Source organism: Equus przewalskii, chromosome 13, assembly GCF_037783145.1.
Source record: "Equus przewalskii isolate Varuska chromosome 13, EquPr2, whole genome shotgun sequence".
NCBI classification, from domain to species: domain Eukaryota; kingdom Metazoa; phylum Chordata; class Mammalia; order Perissodactyla; family Equidae; genus Equus; species Equus przewalskii.
This window is the reverse complement of record NC_091843.1, coordinates 27,078,715-27,102,048: the sequence shown is the minus strand read 5'-3', so window position 1 is coordinate 27,102,048 and position 23,334 is coordinate 27,078,715. Positions and strand designations below refer to the sequence as shown.

Sequence of the window (23,334 nt, the reverse complement as noted above, 5' to 3'; positions counted from 1 at the left end):
GCAAAAGAAGCCAGACATAAAAGAGTATGTATTCATATGATTCCATTTATTTGAGCTTCAAAACTAGGCAAAACTAACATGGTGTTAAAGGTCCTATAGTGGTTACCTTCAGGAAGGAGGAGTGGGAGTTACTGGAAAGGGCTAAGAAAGGGCTTTCTGAGGGCCTGTTAATGTTCTATTTATTAATCTTGGTGCTGGTTACATGGGGCTGTTCACCCTGTGATCATTCATTGAACTATTCACTTGTAATTAATGCTCTTTTCTGTGTACGTTGTGTTCTGATATAAAGAATCCACGTGTACTGACATGGAAAGATGCTCACAGAACATTAAGCAAAAAAGGCAGGCCATCAGGAAACATAGCCCAGCAATTTTTACACAGTTTCTCTGAAGATTCTGACTCACTGTCACGTTTGGGAGCCTCTCCCCTAGATCTAAGGTCTTTTCCAACCCCATATTCTGCAGTTCATTTATTTACTGAGCCGAATATTTGGAGGGTCTCCATTAGTCTGTGCACCACACTCAGCAGAACAAGGCATGCACAATGAAACTGACGGGAATCCTGTGCCTTTGAGAAAGGAAATCACTAATCTAGATAACTCTGGAACTCTGTCCCAAGGCAGAAAATGATCACCCCAGGAAGCAGAGACAGATAGAGAAAGAATAATGGGAGAGTTGGTTTGGGAACATCTAGCTGAAAAATATTGCTGGGGGCCCTATTGGGCTCAGCCTCCTTAGCCAATGCACCTGGGGCAGACCCGGCCCCTGAGCATCTGAGGGACTAGTTCTCAGCATCCGCCTCCACTTCAATCGCCCAGGTGAGCCCTGGGCTTGACAGACCATGGGAAAAGTTTACTCCCACCTTTGAGTGCCTTTTCTGAGAATTCCTAAAGTTGGCAACTTTCTTCTTTCTGGATTTTCACATAGAAACTTCTTTATCACTCACCTTCACTACCTCTTCAAGCCTTTTTCTCCTGTATGCTTTCTCTTCCAACTGACTAGGGAAGATACAGGTTGTTTCACTCACCTGTGCCCTAGATTGACTTTTCCCCTTTGAAGCTTGGTACTCCTCTCTTCAGTGTAAGGACCTGTAAACACTTTCCACAATCATCCACAGCCTCCCAGCCTCTCCCTCGTCCCCATGCAACCGAATGGACGACACGCATCTGGGCTCCCTCGGTGAATATTTTGGAAATGTCCACTCCTAAGGCTGTCTCACCTTCTGCTTGGTCATGTCTAAGAGCCCCACAGAGTATCTGTCACAGTTGAGGAAAGCTCGGACTGTGTACAGGGCTTTGTGGAATTGTCGCTCGATGTCTGTAAGCTCTTCAAAGACTTTGCTCCCAGACCACAGCAGTATCTGAAAAAAGACAAAAACACAGTCAAACTTTTTGAGGCACAAAGCAGCAGCTCACTTAGCTGGAAAAGAACAGCAACTCTGTAAAGTTCTCTAGAGTTTAGCTCATTTAACCCTTACAATAACCCAGAGATAGAGACAGGACAATTATCCCTATTTTATAGATGGAGAAATTGAGGCTCAGAGAGGTGAAGTAACTGGCCAGCTTCTATTGGGTCTGACTCTTTCCATTTCTTTTATCTCATAAGTTGTTAATAAGAATAATAATAAACATTGATTGTGCGCAAGTGCTCTACATCCATTATTTCATTTACGATTGACAATAATCTTTTGAGGGTGGAATCTTAATTATCCCCATTTTTCAAGTGGGGAGGCTGGAGCTTGGAGAGGTTAAGTGATTTGTCCCGGGTCTTAGAGCTAGTAAATGGCTTAGCGGGGATTCAAATCCAAGCTGTCTGACATGAAAACTTGTGCATATAATCACTCTGGCATGCAGCTTTACAAACATCCACTACCTCATTAACACCAGGGATGGTGGGCAGAGACGGTATGATGGTTCCCAGGCTCTTTACCATTCACCTTCCCAGCCTGACCACATCAATGTTTCAGTAAAAGGATGTGTCCAGCCCATTCCCTTGAGCCAAGCCCCTACCTGGCCACGCCGAGTCTCACAGTTGTGCAGGTAACTCAGGTGGAACACCTTCATGATTAGATTTGCAAAATTGAGATACTTGAGAAGAATCTGAAAATCAAACAGCATGAGGGGAAAGAGATGAAAAGGAGGAACCCTTCCTCTGGCCACTTCTACCAGCATCAAATATCTGAATATTTTACATGCTTTGTCAGAGGTAATTTGAGCAGGTAGATCATGGAACGCTGACTCATAAATGTTGAATGCATTTAAGAGTGTAAAACTCACAGAATGGAGAATGTCAGTGTTGATAGGGGTGTCAATGAAAAATTGCTGTTATTTACTGAGTTTGCAGTCCCTGTGATAAGTTATTTATGTATGTCATCTTATCTGATCATCACAAGTACCTCAAGAGATGGATACTATAAAATCATCCCCATTTTACAGATAGGAAAAGTAAGGTTCAGAGAAATTAAGTAACTTGTTCAAGTCAAACAGCTAGATATTAGCAGAGCCAGAACAACTATCCCTACATTCCTCTCTCCACATCCCAACGTCTTAACCGTTATCCTGTTCTGCTTTCCTCAGAGAGCATCAGACTAACCCCCATGTCTTACAGGTGGGGAAACCCAGCCCAGGCCAAACAGCAAGGTTCAGGGGACTTCATGAGCTGGAAGAATGTGCCAGCACGGCCACACTAGCCATTTCTAAATTATTCTTACCTCTTCATCTTTCTGGGTGAAGTGGGGCCCATCCACTTTATTCACAGCCATGATTATGGCAACCACATCCTTCCCATTCATTATGGGGGAAGCCAAGATGTTCTTAGTCTGGTAGTCTGTGAGGGTGTCCACGAAGTCACAGAAATGCTCATCCTGAAGGAAGCAGAGACAAGGATGGGTGGGCAGATGAAGAGCAAAGACAATAGAACAACCCACAGCCCAGGGGTCCATGGTAGGGGGTGGGATGAGGGGTTCACTATTCTCTTGTTGACAAGACACTGAAGACACTTCCGTCTACTCCTCTTCAGTGAGGGCAAGGCAATCGGAGATGATTTCTGCCCTGGAAGCCTCCACAATCCAGTAGAAGAAAGTCTGAGATACAACCTGCTAAGGGTTGGGGAAGAGAGGTGAGCAAAACACAGTGGGGGCCCAAGGTGGAGGGGGATTGACTCTCCGTGGGTAGGGAGGTTCAGAGAGAGCTCTCTTGAGATGTTGACAATTGTGTCCAAAATAGAAGCTTGAGTGAGGAAAAGACCTTAGTGAGTATAATAATCACAGTTGCCAGCAGGTATTGTGTGTCACTTTACCTGCATCAACTCACTTTAATCCTCTTAATAACCTATAAGATGGGGACCGTCAGTAGCCCATCTTACAGGAGGGAAAACTGAAATTCAAGAAGGTTAACCCTACTTGTTACCTGTGTGGGTGTGTGACTCCCGAACCTGCCCTCAGCTCTGCTGCCTTTCAGGGAAGTCTGGATAAGGCTAGCCCTGGGTCCAGGTCATCGAATAAAAGAATTTGCTACTTGCAGCTTTTTTAGCAATCCAGTTCTAGCACCACGCAGTCAGTCCAATGGCTATCCACATTCCACAGATCTTAATGGAAGCCCCACTATGCGTCGGGCCTTACACTAAGCGCTGGGGATACAAGGAGACTAAGATTCAGGTCAGCTCACAGATATTAATAGTAATACAGGATGTAGGGCACGGCTCAAAGCTGTGGGAGTACAGAGGAACACACCTCCCCACACCCCACCCCTAAAGCAGCCTGGGAGGCCAGGATAGGGAGATGTGGTCCATGTGGTCAGAAAGAGGAGACAGAGTCTGAATTGTTGCCTTAAATCCAAAAGAATCCACCTTTCTGTTTCCTGGTAGCAGTGTGAGTTTTCCCCATCATCAGTGTTGCTTGGGGCACAAACCAGCCTGGACACGCACAGTTCACGCTGACTGGAGAGTGGGGATGTATTTCATAGGGCCAATTCACGGAGCTTTTCTTGAAGTGAGTGTGCAGAATCTTTCCTACAATTCAGAAATTCAGAGTGTGATGCTCTCCATCTATGGATTTCTTCCAGTTGAGGTGGGATCAAATAAACAGGCAACAGCACTGTTGTCAACAGAGCTGTCTCCAGCCAGGCGAAGGGTGAAGGCATTAAGGGAAGCCTGCAGTGCTCTGCTTGAATTAGCATTGGAGGATTAAGAGAAAGCTCTAAAGAGGTATTAGCCGTGAAGGGTTTTCCATGCCATTCTCTAAGGACACTGATGAATCCCCAGATTCAGGCCTGGGTGGGGCATGCTTGGATTCATTTCATGACGTCACTTCAGTCTTGCAATATTCACTTCTATGAAGGAGAAAAACGCTTGGGCCTCACTTGCATCTCAGGCTGGTGATACTAAATCCAGCAGAACCCTCTTTCCTGCTGAGTTCTCAGCCCTGGAACCCTCTCACAGATAATACAACTGTCAACTGACTGGCGTTCATGCAATCATTGTCCGTCTTATATTTTCAGCATATAAAGTGTTCTAAACAACTGTGTCATAGAACCTCGGACGAGCTCAGACTGTTTATTTTAAAGCCCAGGAATCAGATGCCCAGCTGGGGAAAGCCTGAAGTCACTCATCCACTCAGTTAGCATTAACAGAGTCCCTTCTATATGTGTGCTGGGCACTGTCTAGACCCTCAGGTTATGGCAGTGAACAAGAGCAGCGACCTTCTTTCTCTGGTGAAGCTTCCATTCAGACAAAAAACAGGTAAACAACTAAGCATTCTCCCTCAGGGTCACGGGAACTGCTGTGAAGGAGATAAACTGATGACGCTATAGGAAGTGATGGAAGGGAGGGCCGGCCAAGACACTTTAGTTGGTCGTAGTGGTTAGGGAGGCTTCTCTGAAGAGGTAAGGCTGAGAGCTGAGGGGTCCCAGGAGCCAGGCAAGTGGAGCGCATTCCACGCAGGGAGCACAGAGCAGGAAAAGGCCAGGAGCAGGCAATGAGTTGGCCGGTCTCAGAAGGAGAGAAGACGGGTGTAGCTGAAGTACAGGGACGGAGAAGGAGAGTGGAGGCTGGCAAGTCAGAAGTGGGCAGGGCCTATCTGGCAGGGCCCTGGAGGCCACTGTCAAGAGCTTAGACTTTATTCCCGTGCCATGCAACACCGCTTCTCATTCCAGATTCCCCACTTCTTCTTTCCACACATTTGCAGTGCCAAGCTCCGTGTCCCATGACGAGATCTACTATTTACTGAATAACAATGATGTACTAGGCCCAGAGCCAGACAACTTAAATATATTATCTCATTAACTCTCATATCCGCCCTGTTGGCACAAAACTCACCTTCCCTGTTTTATAGACGATTCCCTTTCTGGCTAGTAGTACGGCCACTCCATTCATTCATTGATTGACTGATTCATTGATACACTGATTGATTGATTGATTGATTCATTCATATTTACTGAGCACTAGCTCTGAGAGTCACTGGATATGCCAAGACCAGTAGAAAAAATGAGGTTGCCCTCGTCGGGTTCTCACAGTATAGTGGGGGACATGTAAAACATGAACCCACAATTCAAGCCATAATATGAAGGTGTGGGGTACCCTGGGGCCTCAGGGAGGAAGGGACTTACTCACTGAGTGGCTTCAGGGGCCACTCAGTACATTATCAGTAGTCGAAAACTCTGAGCCTCAGTTTCCCCTTTGGCAAAATCAGAGTGCCAGACCACGTCCTCCCTGAGCTTTCTTTCTGTCTAGCATGCAGGGCTCCAGGTCTCATAGGACGGGAAGGAGCAGGACAACAGAAGTGAGAGTCTCTGGAAATGACAGTCCTCTCAGTTTCTGGCTTCAGAAATGGGATTTGTGGTGTCTAGGAAAAACTCACTGTTTTCTTTTACTCTCACACTCCTGCCACACTCCTGACACCACTTCAGCTGTGTGTGGGTTTTTTCCAACATCAAATCTTCAACACCAGCAGGGGGTCCTACAATTCAATTCAGTTCTGACACTATCTATCTGGATTTAGCATCAGATCCCACCAGTTAAGTGCTCGGTCCCATAAGACTGCCTCCACTTCAGACACCATTAGCAAGTCCCAGGCTGTCACCTGCGCTTCTGACTGATCAACTATAAACTGGAGTTCTCATGACTCCCTGCTTGGGTGGTCAATAATATGCTAGAACAGCTCACAGAGCTCAGGGAAACACTTACATTTACTGGTTTATTATATAGTAAAGGATACAGACAAACAGCCAAAAGAAGAGATACATAGGGCAAGGTCTGGGAGAGTCCGCATGGAGCTGGGGTGTTCCATCATCCTGGCATATGGAAGTGTTTTCCAACCTGGAAACTCTCTGAACCCCACACTTTTGGGAGTTTTAAGGAGGCTTCATTACATAGGCATAATTAATTATTAACTGCATTTCCAGCTCCTCTCGCCTTTCCAGAGAATGGGGGTGGGGCCCAAAGTTCCAAGTGTCTAATCATGGCTTGGTCTCTCTGGTGACTAGTGCCAACCCAGGAGGTGGCACCTCATTAGAAGAAAAGACCACTATCCCCCAAGAAATTCCAAGGGCTTTAGGGGCTCTGTGTCGGATGCTCCTATCATTCAGGGAATTACAGAGGTCTTGGGAGCTCTGTGTCAGGATCCAGGATGGAGATCAAATATATATTTCTCACTGTAAAGCACAATATCAAAGGTGATTAGGGAAGGGCCATCATTTATTCATTCTCTCAACACACTGTAAGGAGTACCCACTCTTTCCCAGGAACTGGACTAGGTGTTGGGGACCAGTGGTGACTAAGACAGACAGGCCTTGTGGACTTTCCAAAGAGGAGAAAGAGTAAAGAATTAACACACAAACAAATATTGAATGGCAAGTAGGATTGCCAGATTTGGCCAATAAACACAGGATGCCTAGTTAAATTTGAATTTCAGGTAAGTAAATACTTTTTGAGTAGAAGTATGTCCTAAATATTGCATGGGATATATTTCTACAAAAATGTTATTCTTTGCTTATCTAAAATTCAAATTTAACTGGGCATCCTATAATTTACCTGGCAGTCCTCATGGCAAGACTGGTGGAGACAATCCCAAGGATGAGTAGGAATTGTTAGGACATGGGGAGTTAGTTACTTCACAACCCTGGGGAACTTCTCCGTTCCTGGTTTCCCTTTTCAAAAATGCAGTGACTGTAATAGTTTCCCAGTTTTTTTGAGGGCACTGAATGCTAAGAGTATCACTTGCTGGTGGTTCAGGGACAACCCAGAGCCCAGTTTACACCATCTTCCTCCTCCTTCTCCATCCAACCCCCAGTCACTGTCCAGAGCCCCCAGGACAATAAGATTTCTCAAGGAGGAACAACAGGAGAAACAAACACAGGCAAATGACAAGTGCAACAGGAATTCCTGGCCTGGACTGACTTCGCCCCAGGCCCGAGTCGCCAGTTAGTGAGACTGCCCCAGCCCCGAAGCTTCCAGGGAAGCACAGGCATCACTTCTAGAGTGAACTTCGGGGTTGAAGAGGAAACAACAGGCTGTCCCTTATCACAGGGGCTCAGCAAACTCTTAGACCTCCATCTTTTACAATCAGAGGAACATCCTAAATCCCCTTAACACCAGGGCCCATAAAAGCTCTCGGCACTTCTGTTCTGTTTTTCTCAGCAGTACAATCTATACTGAAAGTTCCGGAACGGCAAGACTGGATTCTTCTCCACATTGCACACAGACCTGGTACAGCATCCCTCCCTTAGCATAGATCCTTAACAACAACAACAAAATAGTAATAATAATAACAAGGAGCAGGAGCCACCAATATGAGCCACTACAATGTGCCAAGAGCCTTGCTAGATGAGAAATCATTCTCCCGTTTAATCCTCCAACAACGCTTCGAGGTCAATATTCTCATCCCATTTTATAAATCAGGAAGTGAGCCCAAACAGGCTAAACAATTTGCCAAAATCATATTCTTAGAAAGTGCTGAGTCATGATGCACACCCAGATCTGACCTCAAAGCTGAACGTCTTCCTTCCCTGCTGTACGATTTGAAATGACCTGTGATAAACGGCACCCAGATCAATGCCCTTATTTTACACATGAGGAGGAGGTATAGACTAGCAGGGCTGTGAAGAGGGTGGGCACAAGGCCAGAGGGCCTGCGTTCGAATCCCCACTCTGCCGCCTTCTATTGGTTTGACTCTGAGCAAGTTACTTAACCTTTCTGGGTTTTAGTTTCATTCTCTGTAAAACGGAGATCATCAGAGTGATGTCATAAGACTGAAACAATCCATGTTGGCTACGATTAAAGTCTAGAGAGAGTTGAAGGGAGAGCAGACTACAATCCAGTTGGAAGAGTCCTCAGGAAAGACCCCTGGATGGAGAACCGTTACTCCCATCCTTGGATGTCCAAGGGGAGATGAGGGAGAGATGAACCCCATGGGAGATCCGGCCCGGTGTGTTTCATTTCCCACAGAGGCCCAAGTCTGAGCTTCTTATCTTGCCAAAGAACCCAAGTCAAAAAGATGACCTGTTTGAATTCCTGCGTTTGAGGGTGTGAAGTCCTGGCTCTGCCCTAACCCCCTTGGTAACTTTGGCCAAGCCCTTTCTCAAGGTCTCCTGGCTCCAGCCTCCTCATCCATTAAACAAGGCAGTTGGATGAGATGATCTCTGAAGTCCCCTCCCTCTCCTCCTTTTAACCTTATTACCCTCAGTCTGAAATAAGGCCAGAGGTAAGGTGAGCACAAAGTCACAAGATGTCCAGGCTGGATCTTGGAAATGACTGAACGCAGGTTGCTGGTTTGGCCAGTGCAGCAATACAGAGACCACCACGGGCCCTGCCATCATGGGGCAAATGCTCTTCTGGGTGGGACAGGTGTTAAAGGAATTATTGCATAATTACTTGATTGTGAGTCTTTTATGCCAAATGTTAACTGAGCGTCTGCTTTGTACCAGACATCTGCTGGGTCCTGAGTCCTTGAATATAGTGGAGAATAAAGGCAGGCGTGGTCCCTGGAATCCAGGTTTATTGTGATAAACGGTTTTAGGAAGGAGAGTGTAACAGAGAGACCTGGGAAGCCCTTTCTGAGGAAGTGACCTTTAAGCTGAGATCTGAAGGGTGAGTAGGATTGGCCTAGAAAGAGGGCTATGGGGAGAATTGCATTATAGCTTTTCAAAGCTGTGTCCGGAGAGAGGAAGCGATTTGCTTCAGATGATCAAACAGGTCTTTGTCAGAGCTGCCAGTAGACTCGCCCAGAACCCGACACTCGGAAGACAGAGCCAAGTGCTTAACCAGTAGTCAGTGTTACCATTTCCAGGAACCTGACAGACTGCCATGATGTCTCCTAATGTCAGGCATGAAGAAAAACACATTGCCTCTGTGATATTCCTTCCAGAAACGCCTAACTGAATCTAATTGTGAAGACATGTCAGACAAGCCCAAACAGAGAGATATTTCTGCAAAACCTTCAGCCTGTACCCTTCAAAACAGTCAGCATCATGGAAAACAAAGACAGACTGAGGAACCGTTTCAGATTTGAGGAGACTGAAGGGAGAGTGCTATATGGGCGTGATTGAGACAATTGGCAAAAACTGAATATGGACTGTTTGTTAGATAGGAGTGTTGTATCAAGGTGGTAACCTTGCAATCACCAAGGTGGCAAGGTGTCAACAACTAGTGAATTTGGATGAAAGATACACAGTTCTTTGTACTCTTTTTAAACTCTTCTGTTAAGTTTGAGTTTTATTCAAAATAAAAAGTTATAAATAAATAAGTAGATAAATAAAGAGAAGCGCCAAGTCATCACCAACCCAATCTTGGCAGCCAGGAGCTCCCCACCCTACTTGTGCCACCAGAACCCCATGGAATAATGCCTCCCTGCCCTCCCTCTCATGGGGAAGAGGGTACCTCTTCTGTGTTGGCAACGTTGACGATCTTTTTAGACTGTGCGACGTGGCCCACCACACCCATGTCCAGGGGGAACACAATCTCCGAGTCGGGCATCACCAGGCAGTCTTCAAGGACAGCATCCTTGTGCACATTGAAAAGCCGGGTGGCCAGCTCAGCGATGCCATTTCGGGCCCTATACATGAACAGGCTCATGCGATCTGCCTGTAAGAGGAAGCACAGCTTCTTCATGACATTGAAGATGCATTTCTCAGCCTGCAGATTCTCCTGAAAGTCCCGCAGGAGGTCAAAGATGATTTCACTCTCCTCCACACTGCTCACGGCATGGTAGGTGCTGAAGTCCACGGCTGCCTCCTTGGCGCCCAGGAGGTCTGAGATGACCTTGGCCCGGTAGCGGAGGTTGTAGTACTGTTTGGCAAAACCGACATTTGAGTCCAGGAACTTCTCCACCTCCTCTGCCTTCACCTCACCCATGGCTGGGGATTCCGCTGGCTACCTCTGTGGAGGGGCTGAGGCTGGCCTGCCGAGGGCAGTTTTGCCGTCTGTGACAAAACTGAGTCAGGACGTGCTCTGGGCTTCTCTGGGTCTTGTCTGTAAATCTCACTGGTATGGCCGCCTAGGAGGGGGAGGGTGCTGGGGAGATTAAATCATTAATATTTCTGCAGAACAAGGATTATGAGGATCAGAGTGTTCCAGATGCTTCCTGGCCCCGGCTGGGAGAAGGTGAGAGTTCTCTTTTCACCTTGGTCCACTAAGTGCTGAGAAGAGATTTCTGCACAGAGCAGGAAGTGGGCTCAACTGAAACAAATGCACTGAAACAGAGGCTGCAGAGTCGCAGCACAAGGACAACCTGCTACTGTGGATGTATTTTCTCTGCCCTGTGTGGCATTGTCCTTCAACATTTGACAGAGAAGCCTACATGTACTGTCACCAGATCTGTCTTGCTTCTCTTGGAGAATCAGAAGATCTCACAACTCTGTGTGCACCTTCTTCTGTGGCAGGAATGGCCTGAGCTGAGAGGGACTGCCCACCCATCTCCCATCCCCCTGGACCTTACCCCACCCTTCCCTCCTCCCTTCCCCAGGGCCTCCCCAATATGGGGCTTCCCTTTGCTTTCTCACCCCTCGGCCTGCCTCCCTCGTGTACGTCATGGGTTTGGCACCTATGGGCCCTGATTTCATAATCTCTGCATCAAAGTCTTTCCCAGCTTTCAATTTCAACGATTCTCTAATTTTCGAATTTGAAGGGCCCTCATAAAAACAGCACCTTTCTTAGTTGTCCTTTTATTACAAAATACATGTTCACTCAAGAAAATACAGAAAGAAGACAAAGTTACCCATCATCCTACTACACAGAGGTGACCTCTACTTAACAGTCTAGTTTCTGTCTTTTCCAAAGAGGTGTCACTTTAAAATCTATTTCTCTTCAACCCCCCTGACCTTTCTCTTGGCACTTTAATGTGCTTTTTCTGGCTACAGTCTGTCCTTTCTTGGGCTGTCAGTCAGAAATGCACAAAATAGTCTAGATGCTATCAACTCCCATGAATCTTGAAATACCAGAATCCTCACTGAAGTGCCCCTCCAGCACACTAGGCAACGAGAAGAACACCTCCTTTCTGAATGAAACGTGCTTCACTTTCCGCCACTATATCTGCCAGAGCCTGGCATCTCGACACGGTAAACACTAAAAAATACAGGATTATAGACTGTCCTTGGCACTTTGAACTTTGTAAATGAACTTTAATGGAAAATAGATCGCTTCCTTTATTGTAGGGCATAATAAATTCTTCCGTGCTGCGCCCATTCAGCTCTGTGCACACAGGTGACCTCCTCGTCTCACAGGCTTGCAGCAACCCAAACTTCTCCAAACTCTCCCACCATGACTCACGTGAGCCCTCTCCCACCCCTCTCAAACTCAAGGTCTCAGCTCATGCCAGTCATCCCTAGCTGTCTTATTCCAAGTAGCCCCCAACCATCCCCTCCCTGCTTCCTGCCGGTCATGTCACCCCATTTATTCCTTCATTGCACATTTATTACTATTAGAAATTATCATGTTTGTTTTTTGTTTCCTTGCCTGTTATTTGTCTTCTCCTCTGTACTGTGAGTTCCGTGAGAGCAGGGACCTGTCGAGCCTGATTCCTAGGTCTTGCAACGCTGCGTGGCCCATCCTCCCCACTCAGTACATTTTCTTGTTAGTTAAAGGTCTGCGATGGTTAATTTTATGTGCCAACTTGACTGGGCTAAGGGATGCCCAGATAGCTGGTGAAATATTATTTCTGGGTGTGTCTGTGAGAGTGTTCTCAGAAGAGACCAGCATTTGAATCAGCAGACTGAGTAAAGATCACCTTCTCCGATGTGGGTGGGCATCAGCCAATCCAGTGAGGGCCTGAATAGAACGGAAAGGTGGAAGGAGAGAGGCTTTGCCTTCTGCCTGAGCTGGGACATCCATCTTCTCCTGCCCTGGGACATTGGCAGTCCTGGTTCTCAGACTCAGGCCAGCACTTACACTGTTGGCCCTCCAGGTTCTCAGGCCTTCAGACTCAGACTGAATTATACCAGCGGCTTTCCTGGTTCTCCAGCTCACAGGCGGGAGTCTGTGGGGCTCCTCGGCCTCCATAACCACGTGAGCCAGTTCTCTGGAGAACCCTGACTAATACAAAGTCCTATACACTGTTGATTAAAATTTAGAAAATACAGGAAGACACAAAGGAAAAATTAAAATCAAACATAATTCCAAATATTACCATTGCCAATAATTTTTGTATATTTAAATCTCTTCCTAGAGAAAATATAGATATATATTCTCAACCTTGGCTCTACTGACATTTTGGGCCCAGTAATTGTTGTGTGAGGCTGTCCTGCACATTGTAGGATGTTTAGCAGCATCCCTGGTCCCTACCCACCAGATGCCAGTAGCATCCTACCTCAAGTTGTGACAACCAAAAATGTCTCCAGAAGTTTTCAAATGTCCACTGGGGGCAGAATCACCCAGGTTGAGAACCACTGCGCTATAGTTAGACATGTAGGTTGTTTTTATTTTCTATTATTATAAATAATGCTGTAATGAACATCATTATATTTCTCAGTAAAAATACCCAGAAGTGAAACCCCGGCCCAAAGAGCTTGCCACTGTCTGAGGGTTTCGATAAATAATGCTAATTTTTCTCTCCAAGGCTGTACCAGAGCGGGTAAGAGTGCCTGTCCCACCCCTGCCCCACCGCTCAAAAATTGAGCAATTTTTCTTGAGGCTTGCATTAATAGCTCACCAGAACTTGGCCCCGATACTACTTAACTTTGTTTTTCTCAATTTCTCTACACATACTCTAAGCTCCACCCTAGTGTTTTTCATTCTTTCTGCCTTTTTCATCTTCCTTCTTGCTGTGCCCTCTGCCTGTTCCCTACCACCTGCTCCAAACGCCCTTTCCTCCGTGGACCCTTTGACACCCCAACTGGACTCTTTTCCTACTTGGAACCCCCAAACTATCAGTTTCCTTCCATTCCAAGGGGAGTTTCTACATTATTCATAGTGTGTATTATTTCTGCACATCTGAAGCTCCTTGAGGATAAGATAGGAGTAAAACTTTACCCATTTTTAAAAATCTCCCAAAGAGCCCAGTGCAGCTCCCTTCCCGTAGAATGCCCACCAGGCTTAGTTCTTGTTAGAACTATAAGCAACTGTTTGGCAAGAAATCTACTTTTACCTCATTTTTCAATACGCCAGAAAGAGGAAGCGAAGCCTGCTGAAAAACTTCAGTCCAATCGTTGGTTAGGTTCAGGTAAGCTGGTATTTGCAGCAGGTCACCTCCTGACACGCCTGATAAACGGGTCTGATTTCAGATGTCATGGAAGGAAATCTAGATTCTCTCACTGGGAGCAGGGGCTGGCCTGTAGAGTTAGGAAAGATTGTTTTGTGTAATCCAGTCTAGAAAAGCACATGAGCCTAGAAAGAAGAAAACAGGACTGTAGGCCCAACATCACCACTGACTCATTCTGTGACCTTAGAAATGTTCGTCCTCTCAAGACTTCGTTTTCCCTATCAACAAAACAAGAGAGTCAGATAACGTTTCTCTAACATTCCTGGATCCGTGACTCCAAATGGGCTGGAGTGAGGGAGGACTGACCAGGGAGGGATGACCTCTCCATTCCTGACCACAAGCCTTGCTTAAGGAGTCTCCTGGAAGAAGAGCTGGAATTATTTATTTAAAAATGATCTCTACTCCAAGATCTACATTTCACAGATGAGGAAACTAAAAAGCTTTAAAAAGTTAGGTGGTTGAAATCATCGGTGATTAAAAAAATGTTTTTGAGATACGATTCACATAACATAAAATTCACCATTTTAAAGTGTGCAATTCAGTGAGTTTTAGTATATTCGTTATGTTGTAGGATCACTAATCTATTTTCTCATTCCCTGGTAACCCTTAATCTATTTCTCTCTCTGTGGATTTGCCTATTCTAGACGTTTCATATAAATGGAAATATACAGTATGTAGCCTTTCGTGTCTGACTACTTCCATTTAGCATAATGTTTTCAAGGTCTGTACATGTGGCAGCAAGTATCAGAACTTCATTCCTTTTTAGGGCCAGGTAATATTCCATTGCATGGATATACCACATTTTGTGTATCCATTTATGAGTTAATGGGCGTTTGGGCTGTTTTTCCTTTCAGGCTATTATGAACATCCGTGTACAAGTCTTCATGTGGACACATGTTTTTCACTTCTCTTGGGTGTATGCCCAGGAGTGGAATTGCTGTGTCCACAAGTGATTTTAAGACTTGAGCTTGGGGCTAAAGAGGGGAGAACAAAGGAAAGATACAGGACCAGCAAGGAGCCAACTGGGTCAAGGAGAGGTATTTTTGTGGAAAAGTATTTTGTGAGGCGCCTTTTTGGAAAGAATAGGACTCTGAAATTCAGGACCTGCTTGGATGGGGATGGGCAGGTTGGCATCTTAGCGGCCACCACAGATCCCAGCGTCAGGTGAGAAGGTCTCCACAGGCTCCCCGCCATTCATTGCTCCTGCTGACAGGAATGGTGAGGGAACCGGATGTTCAACTGGAGGAAACTCTGAAAGGCTGTTGCAGGTGGAGACCGTGTCAGTTTGTTCAGGGAGGATCCAGAGAGCAGGACAAGCCAGCAGGACAGAGGCAGAGGTTATTATAAGATGGCAGTTCCCAGAGTGCTAAAAAGGTGGAGCTTGGGGGTCGGCCTGGTGGCATAGTAGTTAAGTTCACATGCTCTGCTTTGGTGGCCTGGGTTTCACAGGTTCAGATCCCGGGTGCGGACCTACCCACTGCTCGTCAGGCCATGCTGTGGCAGCGTCCCACATACAAAACAGAGGAAGATTGGCACCAATGTTAGCTCTGCGACAATCCTCCTCACCAAAAAAAAAGGAAAAAAGAGATGGCACTCAGGAGTTAGATCTGGGACTGAGTCTGGGCCTGTCATTTGCCATCCGTGTAGATTAATTTCTCCTAGGCCTCACTTTGGTTGTCTGTAAAATTAGAATTATTTTACATGGCTGTTGTGGAAATTAAATGAGATAATATATTTCACAAAGCTATGCACCCAGTGCAATTAAGTTGAACCATATGAAATTGCCCGTTTGACTATTTTTGTCCTACACAAATGGCAATTTTATACTGTCCAATTTAATAGTAGTTCTTCAATAATTGTTAGTTATCATAACTATCAAAGATTAACTGGATTACTTTAAAGGTAGTGAGTTCCCTATCACTGAAGGTATGTAAGCTGAGGACATGCCAAGAGGATTCAAAGATCGGCATTTAAATAGGAAGAGGAATCTGAGGCTAGTAAGTCAGTAAGGAAGCTGTTGCAATCTTCCCAGAGGAATGAGGAACCGGCCAAGGATGGGGGTTGAGAGAATGGAGAGAAACGAGTGGGCACAGAAGCAAGAAGAGTGTGGAAGGCACACTGGCTGACTGGGAGAGGGAGGCACGAAAAACAGCAGTGCAGGCCCAGCGTAATTTGTGTGTGTCATTGAGCCCCTGTAGGAAACTCAGCCCTGAGTGTCACCCTTCAGGACATTTCACAGGCACTAATGAAATCCTTTCCCCTCCCGGCTTGTCAAACTCATGTCCTCCGAGAAGCCACAGAAGGGAAGACACTCTCCCTGGCCCCATCGGCCAGCTCTTAGAGCTGCCGGAACAGCCTGGTTGGTCTCCACCCTCATTTTATCTTTACCCTGGCTCTCTCCCATATTTCCTTTGTCATTACCCTTCATCTAGAGCTGCTGTCAGTTCCTAATTGTCCAGCCACCTGTTGACTTAGTGACTTTATTCAGCTACTTGGGTTTCCTGTTGGGTCTGTTTCTGGAGCTTGGCTAGTCTGTGAAGTTCTCTTTGTTTTACCTTGTCTGGCCACATGGCCAGTTGTGGAAGCAGTGCGGGATAGGTAGCGGAGAGACCGAAGAAAAGCCCTGGAGACAGTGAACGAGACATAGAGGTTTATTGGGACTTACTTACCCGGAGTGTCCAGTGGCAGCCAGGGGGACAGAACTGCACATGCTACCGTGGGCAGGAAGGGGGCTGCTTCTATAGGCAGGGGGGCACAAAGGCTATGTTCTTGCCAAGGGGGCAGTCCCTGGCACGACCAAAGTTCCCAGGAACAGTAGCTCACCCAGAGGGGCCCTGTGTTCCTTCGTGATGTTCTTTGCACAAGATAGTTAAGATCCAGGCTGGCTAGGCCCTGGATCCTTACAAATCGCAGCAGGTGGGCGTCCTGCACAGAAAGGGGCCAAAGGACACATGGTTGCTCTCCAGCACGTAGGCTGGTGCCCCTACATACCATGAGGGTCTAGCCTGGGTCGATGGATGAGCCATGTAAAAGTTTGTCCGTATGTGCATTTTAACCATATGTGCACTTCTCTAAAGCTCAAATTCGAAGGGGATCTGTAACTCAAAAGCAGGAACTTTGGGTAATCCTGAAAAGTCAGGTAAAACTAGATCCTAAATATGTGCTTTGTGACCACAGTCAGGCCACAGGCAGGAAGGTACACTTGGGCTTTGGAACCAGAGTGAGCTGAGTTCGAATCCTCTTCCTGTAATTCACCAATTTTTACATTGGGGAAATTACTTAATCTCTGGTCTCAGTTTTCTCATTTATGAATTGTGGATCACAGTGATTTATAGAGCTATTGTGAGGATTAGAGGCAGGATATGTATAGAACTTGGTGAGTGGCCAGTTCTCAATACATGTAGCCACTAATAACGACAACGTAAGCTGACTAGGAGGCAGTGATATTTAGTAGAAAGCAGAAGTAACACAAATATATCTATTTTCATATTTTTCTAAACCAAAACTTTTACTGTTTTTCTCTTTATAAAGTAATATATCTTTGTGTTGTAGAAAATTAAGAAAATACAGGTAAACAAAAAGAACATAACAGTTACCAACCAGAGAAACATTTTTATATACATCTTTGTTCTCCAATCATATAAATATAATTTTTAAAACAAAACTACAGTTGTGCAGTATATATTTTGTTTGTTTAACAATATATGCAAACATTTTCTGTGCCATTAAATATTTTTTTATCATGTGATATTTAAAGGGCTCATAGACTTCCATTGGGTGGCTGTACCATAACTTGTTTAACATATTTCCAATTTGGTTATTTAGGCTGTTTCTTTTTTTTTTTTTTAATTTTATTTTTTCTTTTTCTCCCCAAAGCCCCCCAGTACATAGTTGCATATTTTAGTTCTGAGTCCTTCTAGTTGTGGCATGTGGGACGCTGCCTCAGCGTGGCCTGAGGAGCAGTGCCATGTCTGCGCCCAGGATCCGAACCAGTGAAACCCTGGGCTGCCTAAGCAGAACGTGTGAACTTAACCACTTGGTCACGGGGCTGGCCCCGTGTTTCTCATTTTCTGGTGTTCTTTTTTTGGTCCTCTTCTTCCACTGAACGCTTGCTAACTAAATGCTGCTTTCCCCCCAGCTTCCTATGTGGTCCATATTACCACCCACCTTGGGAATCCTTTCCCTGCATGCATGTTGATGACTCCAGATTCACCTTTCTGGCTCAGATCTCTCGTGAATTCCAGATGCAAATGTCCTATTGCCTTTGAAACATCTTTAATGGATATGAGACTAGATCTGACCTGAACTTCTCTTTCCTCCAAACCTATGCAGCAACCTTAGTTGTTGCCTGCCCTGCTGGATGGTAACAGCATCCCGCACAACCCTTTACTCAGTTTCTGAAGCCAAAAATCTGGGAGTTGTGCAAGTTAGCCAAGTTCCTCATATTTCCTCCTCCTCACATCCAGTCAGTCACTAAATCCTGTTAAAACATATCTCCAAAAAAGTTTTTAAAATACTCATCCCTTCCCTTCCAGGAGGATTTTTTTTTTTTTAAAGATTTTATTTTTTCCTTTTTCTCCCCAAAGCCCCCCGGTACATAGTTGTGTATTCTTCGCTGTGGGTTCTTCTAGTTGTGGCATGTGGGACGCTGCCTCAGCGTGGTCTGATGAGCAGTGCCATGTTCGCGCCCAGGATTCGAACCAACGAAACACTGGGCCGCCTGCAGTGAGCGCGCAAACTTAACCACTCAGCCACGGGGCCAGCCCCCAGGAGGATTTTTTTTTTTTTTAAATTTTGAAATTTTCATTTATTTTCTTTTATTGAGGTCATAATGATTTATAACATTGTGCAACTTCAGTTGTACATTCTTATTTGTCAGTCACCAATTAAATGCGCCCCTTAACCCCTTGTGCCCACCCCCCACCCCAATTCCCCCTGGTAACCAATAATCTGTTCTCTTTATCTGTGTGTTTGTTTATCTTCCACATATGAGTGAAATCATACGGTGTTTGCCATTCTCTGTCTGGCTTATTTCGCTTAACATAATATAATTTTTTAGTATTCTTAATGAACAGTTGTGTAGTTAAATCTTTGCATGCGCTTAATTATTTTATCTTCTTAATAAAAAACTTGGCCAGAAGGAACAACTTCACCACTCACCCTTTAAGACGTTGTCGTGGCTATCCAAATATATGAGGGTTTAAGTAAAGAAATAATGAGAAAGTCAATATTTTAACACAAAGATCATGTTCCATCTTGAATGACTGTTTCCCGCAGCACTTAGCTCATATCCCTGAAAGAACAAATCCCTAAGCTTATGATGGCCGTGAAACGTCAAATAACACATCACTTTCTGGACCTAAATGTTTGTAGCAAGAATACCTTGTACTCCTTCGTCCTGGGTGTAAGAGTCACATTTCTTTTCCTTCTCCAAATCAAATTTTATACGCCCCAAGTCTCCATCCTACAATGCTGGCAGGATATTCAATCCGAATAATTATTGTGACCACTGCCCCACCCCTGGGTCACGTGAAGTCCTGTTGGTGTAACTCAGTCCAGCCCGAGAAAAACCCTGTGACCTTTATTAACCTTTACTGCTACCACAGATGAACCCCTTATCCAAGCTGGTATGGCCCCTGAAACAGTTCTTCTCTTTGCTGGGGCTCAGGGGTCCTTGCTATGGCTGCAGACTCCCAGGGCCCCCAACAGCCAGCCATGTGGGAGGCCCTCCCACCTCTCCAGGGCAGGGAGAGGCCCCAGTCCTTGCCACTCAACAATCCTGCAAAGCCTAGCTCCCCTCTCAATCTCGGGGAAGGCTTTTAAAAATCTCCTTTCCTCTGACTACATGGCCCTCCATTCTTTCCTCCTCTGGGGCAATTCAGCCTAATTTCCCTCAAAGACCAAAAGGAAGAGGGGATCTCTTCTTGAGCCTGAGAATGGTTACATCCTGCCTGCCACACAGTGGCCCAGAGAAGCAAGTCATCAAGAAGGGCCAAGTCCCCTCTAAGGATTGGGAGTGGGGGGCAGAGGAAAGATACATATAATCACTCAAAGCACTATTTGTAATAGTAAAAGAATGGAAACAACATAAGTGTCCATCAACACTTACATAAACGATTGGACACCCAAACAGTGGAATACGATGCAGCTCCTGTGGCCAAAGATGCCACAAAGCTATTTCCCATCCCACGTGCCCTTCTTACAATGGGCTCTGGCACTTCTCCCACTGATACTTGTGCGTATGTGACTTTTGTGACTAGATCATAAAAGGCTATCCAGTGTCATCCTTGCTTGTTGGAACTCTTGAAGCCTTCACCGGTCATTTAACCATAGACTGCCCTGAAACAGCCATGCTGTGAGGAAGCCCACACTAGCCCACACAGAGAGCACAAGGAAGGCCCTGAGACGACACGAAGAGAGATGTCCAGATGTTCAGCTGCTACAGCCCCCATCCCCTGTCCCAAACCCAACCACTGTGTGACTGTAGCTCTATGAGAGACCCCAAACCAGAGCCACCCACTCAAGCTTTTACCATATTCCTCACGCACAGAAACCAAGAGAAATAACAAAGTGCTTACTGTTGTTTCAAGCCTCTAAGTTTCAGAGTGGTTTGTCACTCAGCAACAGATAGCCAGAAAGCAGCTCTTTATGCCCTGACATGGAGCAATTTTCAAGGTATAATATTAATTTTTTAAGAATGTAGGATAGTGTATATTGTATGCCCCTTTTGTTTAAAATATGTACAGAGAGAGGGAGAGAGAGTCTTGTATATACATAGCTCATTGGTTTGTCATCCCTACCTGTGCATTAGAATCTCCTAGAAAGCTTTCAAATAATATCACTGCCTGAGCCCACTCTACATCAATTCAATCCTAGTATCTAGGGATGGGACCTGAACGTTGTTCTCTTTTAAAAGTTCCCCAAGAGATTTGGATTTGCAGCCAGAATTGAGAACCGCTGGCGTAGAATAACCTGGAAGGCAACACGAGAAACTGGTGCCATGCTTGCCTCCAGAAAGGGCCACTGGGGTAAGAGCGGACAGTGTGGGAGGGAGATTTACTTTTCATTGTAGACTCTTAGATCTTTTGAATTTGTTTACTTGTCCATGTTACCTATTTCCAAAAACAAGTTAAATTAAAAAAAAAAAAGTAAAACACCTATAGCAGTGAAAATGAATCCCAAATAGCAGATCTGGAATAGCCCATTCAGTAGAGGGAGTCCGTTCAGGGCTCACTGTAGTGGGGTCTCAGAGGAGGTGACCTGTCCTCCTGGGGAGAGCGGGTGGTCAGGAAGTGCTGAGGGGAATCCGGAAGGGGCCTCTGACCTGAGATGACTTCTCTGCTGGCCCACAAACCCTCAGTTAGCGGAGCATTAGTTACTCTTTGGAAAGCAGTTGAGGACACAGTTATGGCTGTAATATGTGACCCTCTGGCTGCCAGCTACCTCTGTGAACCCTGAGACCAGCAGGAGGGAAAATGCCCAGGCTCAGATGGGAGGGATAAAGAGATCAGGGTTCTGGCGGGCTGGGCTGCTGACCTGCTGTTATCGAGGAAGCTGATTATTAGCCAGCTCTCCATTAGCAGGGACTCAGTTATCTGTTTCACCCCTTGGATTCCTGCTGCAGAGAACTCGACATCATGAAGGTGAAGTAGGAGTGGCAGACCAAAGTCCAGCTCCATGTGGCCTCTGCGGTAGGGATAGTGAATGCGAGCAGGTGGGGGGACTACACATTAACAGCAGCCTGGGATGCTAAATTGGGAGGGAGGGAGGCACTAAAGGCTGACCTACAGGGGTTCCGAGGGGTTCTGGCATGTGACAGCTTTCAGTTGGAAAATTCACTTCTGTCCCACCTTAACTACTTGTCAGTTGCATGGCCTTGTTCAGTAACAATGTTCTGAGCCTCAGTTTCCTCATCTGTAATGTAGATTAAAATGATGGAATAAAAGACGAAAATGATAACCATTATTAAATTAAACCAGTCTTCATTGTGTCTGTTACATGGGAGGATGGGGTTGGATTCTTACATTTAACTAACACAGTGAGTTAAAGTGTTAGAGTGGTTAAAGTGGTTAAAGTGTTAAAGTGGTTAAGAGTGGGCTTTGCAGTCAGGTATAACTGGGTTAAAATCATGCTATTGTCACTTATCAACTGTGGGGCCTTGGACAAGTCACCTAACATCTGAGTCTCATTTCCTCACCTATAGAGAGAGAATCATATGACAGGCGTGCCTCACTTAATGTAAGGGGATACATTCTGAGAAACGCCTCATTGGGTGATTTCGGCCTTGTATGAACATCAGAGTGTACTTACACAAACCTACGTTATAGCCTACCACACACCTAGGCTGTCTGGTACTAATCTTATGGGACCACTGTCGTATCCGGAGTCCCTCCTTGACCGAGATATCATCATGTGGCACATGATCATACAGCACCTTCTCAAACGCTGCTGTGAAAATTCTAAGATCATGAATGGGAAGAGCTTTGTGCATCCAGAAACTGGCAACTGTTGCCATTCCGCTACTTCTGTAGCCCATAAGGAGTGGACAAAGTACCTCACACCCATTGTCTCCCTTGACCCTCTCCAGGCCCCGGTGTGGAGCCATTCATGACCCGTTCAAAGGTGAGAGCATCGATGCCCATTGAGGTAAAGTGATTTGTCTCAGTCATAAGGGAACAGCAATCAGGAGTAGAACCCAGGCGCTCTGATCCTGTTAGGCTTGTGACTGGAAGTTCTGAATCTCGTGGGTGACCGAAACTTGATCATCTCTCGATAAGAAAGGGAGTTCCTTAAATGACTGTGAAGAGGTTCCTTAGAAAGGGAAGGAAAGGAAGGTGACCCTTTTGCTTCTTTCACAGGTCCTCTTCCGTTCCCATCTAGTGGGCCCGGAAAGCTTTAAACAAGAGGAAGAATGAACAAACTAACGTGTACTCAGTATCAGATAGCGCCCAGTTCGGGGCACATAATTCAATCCAAACAACATGCTAGGATGTGACCGGCAGAGAAGGCGCTGAGCGTTTAGGCTGAGACTTGACAGACAAGGAGAAACCAGGTAAACCGAACCAGTGTTCAGGTCCTGAAAGAGATCACAGCCTGACGGGCAAAGGAGGCCAGGCGGGGTGCATCGTAGTGAGGGAGGGAGACACGCAAGGCGGGGCGGGGGGCGGGAAGGGCCACGGCCCAGAGCGTTCACGGCTTTGAGGGGATAGGGAGGGATTTGATTTTATCTGTAAACATCAAGGAGAGGCCCTGAGGGTTTTAAACGAGGACTGGAATTACATTTCATATTTATTTTTACATTTTTATTTACATCTGAAAAAGAGCCTCTGGCTATTGGAACCTGTGGTGGAGGATAAGTTACACTGGGGCAAGAGCCTCTAACTTGCTAGCTGACCCTTCCCCATTGAGGGCTCCCATTTCCCCATCTATAAAGGTGGGTGGGAGGGAACTGGGTCCCCGGGAGTCCGAGATGAAGACGATGCCCCTCGCAAACGCAGAGCACTCTGCAGCTCTAGACGGAGCGCTTCCGCGTCTCCGTTGGTGCTTCTTCCTCCCTATACGCTGGCGGTTGAGGCCGGGAACCCAGGATCTGTCCACCCCGCGATGATTCACCGCTCCCCAGAGCGGGGTGATGAATGTCCCTAAGACTCA

At 46.0% G+C, this 23,334-nt stretch overlaps 1 protein-coding gene across 4 annotated transcripts in view; it reads right to left on the bottom strand.

Moving 5' to 3' along the window:
* The window catches only part of PDE6A (phosphodiesterase 6A), a 60,004-nt gene extending 46,222 nt beyond the window's left edge, over positions 1-13,782 (bottom strand). For 3 of the 4 annotated variants that reach the window (XM_008534085.2, XM_008534086.2, XM_070569186.1), the window contains exons 1-4: positions 9,870-10,483; positions 2,710-2,862; positions 2,009-2,098; positions 1,219-1,359 (exon numbers count right to left, since the gene is read on the bottom strand). In XM_008534085.2, coding sequence (XP_008532307.1) covers positions 1,219-1,359; positions 2,009-2,098; positions 2,710-2,862; positions 9,870-10,343 — 858 coding nt within the window. In that variant the 5' untranslated portion in view covers positions 10,344-10,483. Of the gene's footprint in view, positions 1-1,218; positions 1,360-2,008; positions 2,099-2,709; positions 2,863-9,869; positions 10,484-13,569 lie in introns of those variants that run through there. The other variant, XM_070569188.1, reaches the window with a different exon arrangement.
* Positions 13,783-23,334: the final 9,552 nt, after the last annotated feature.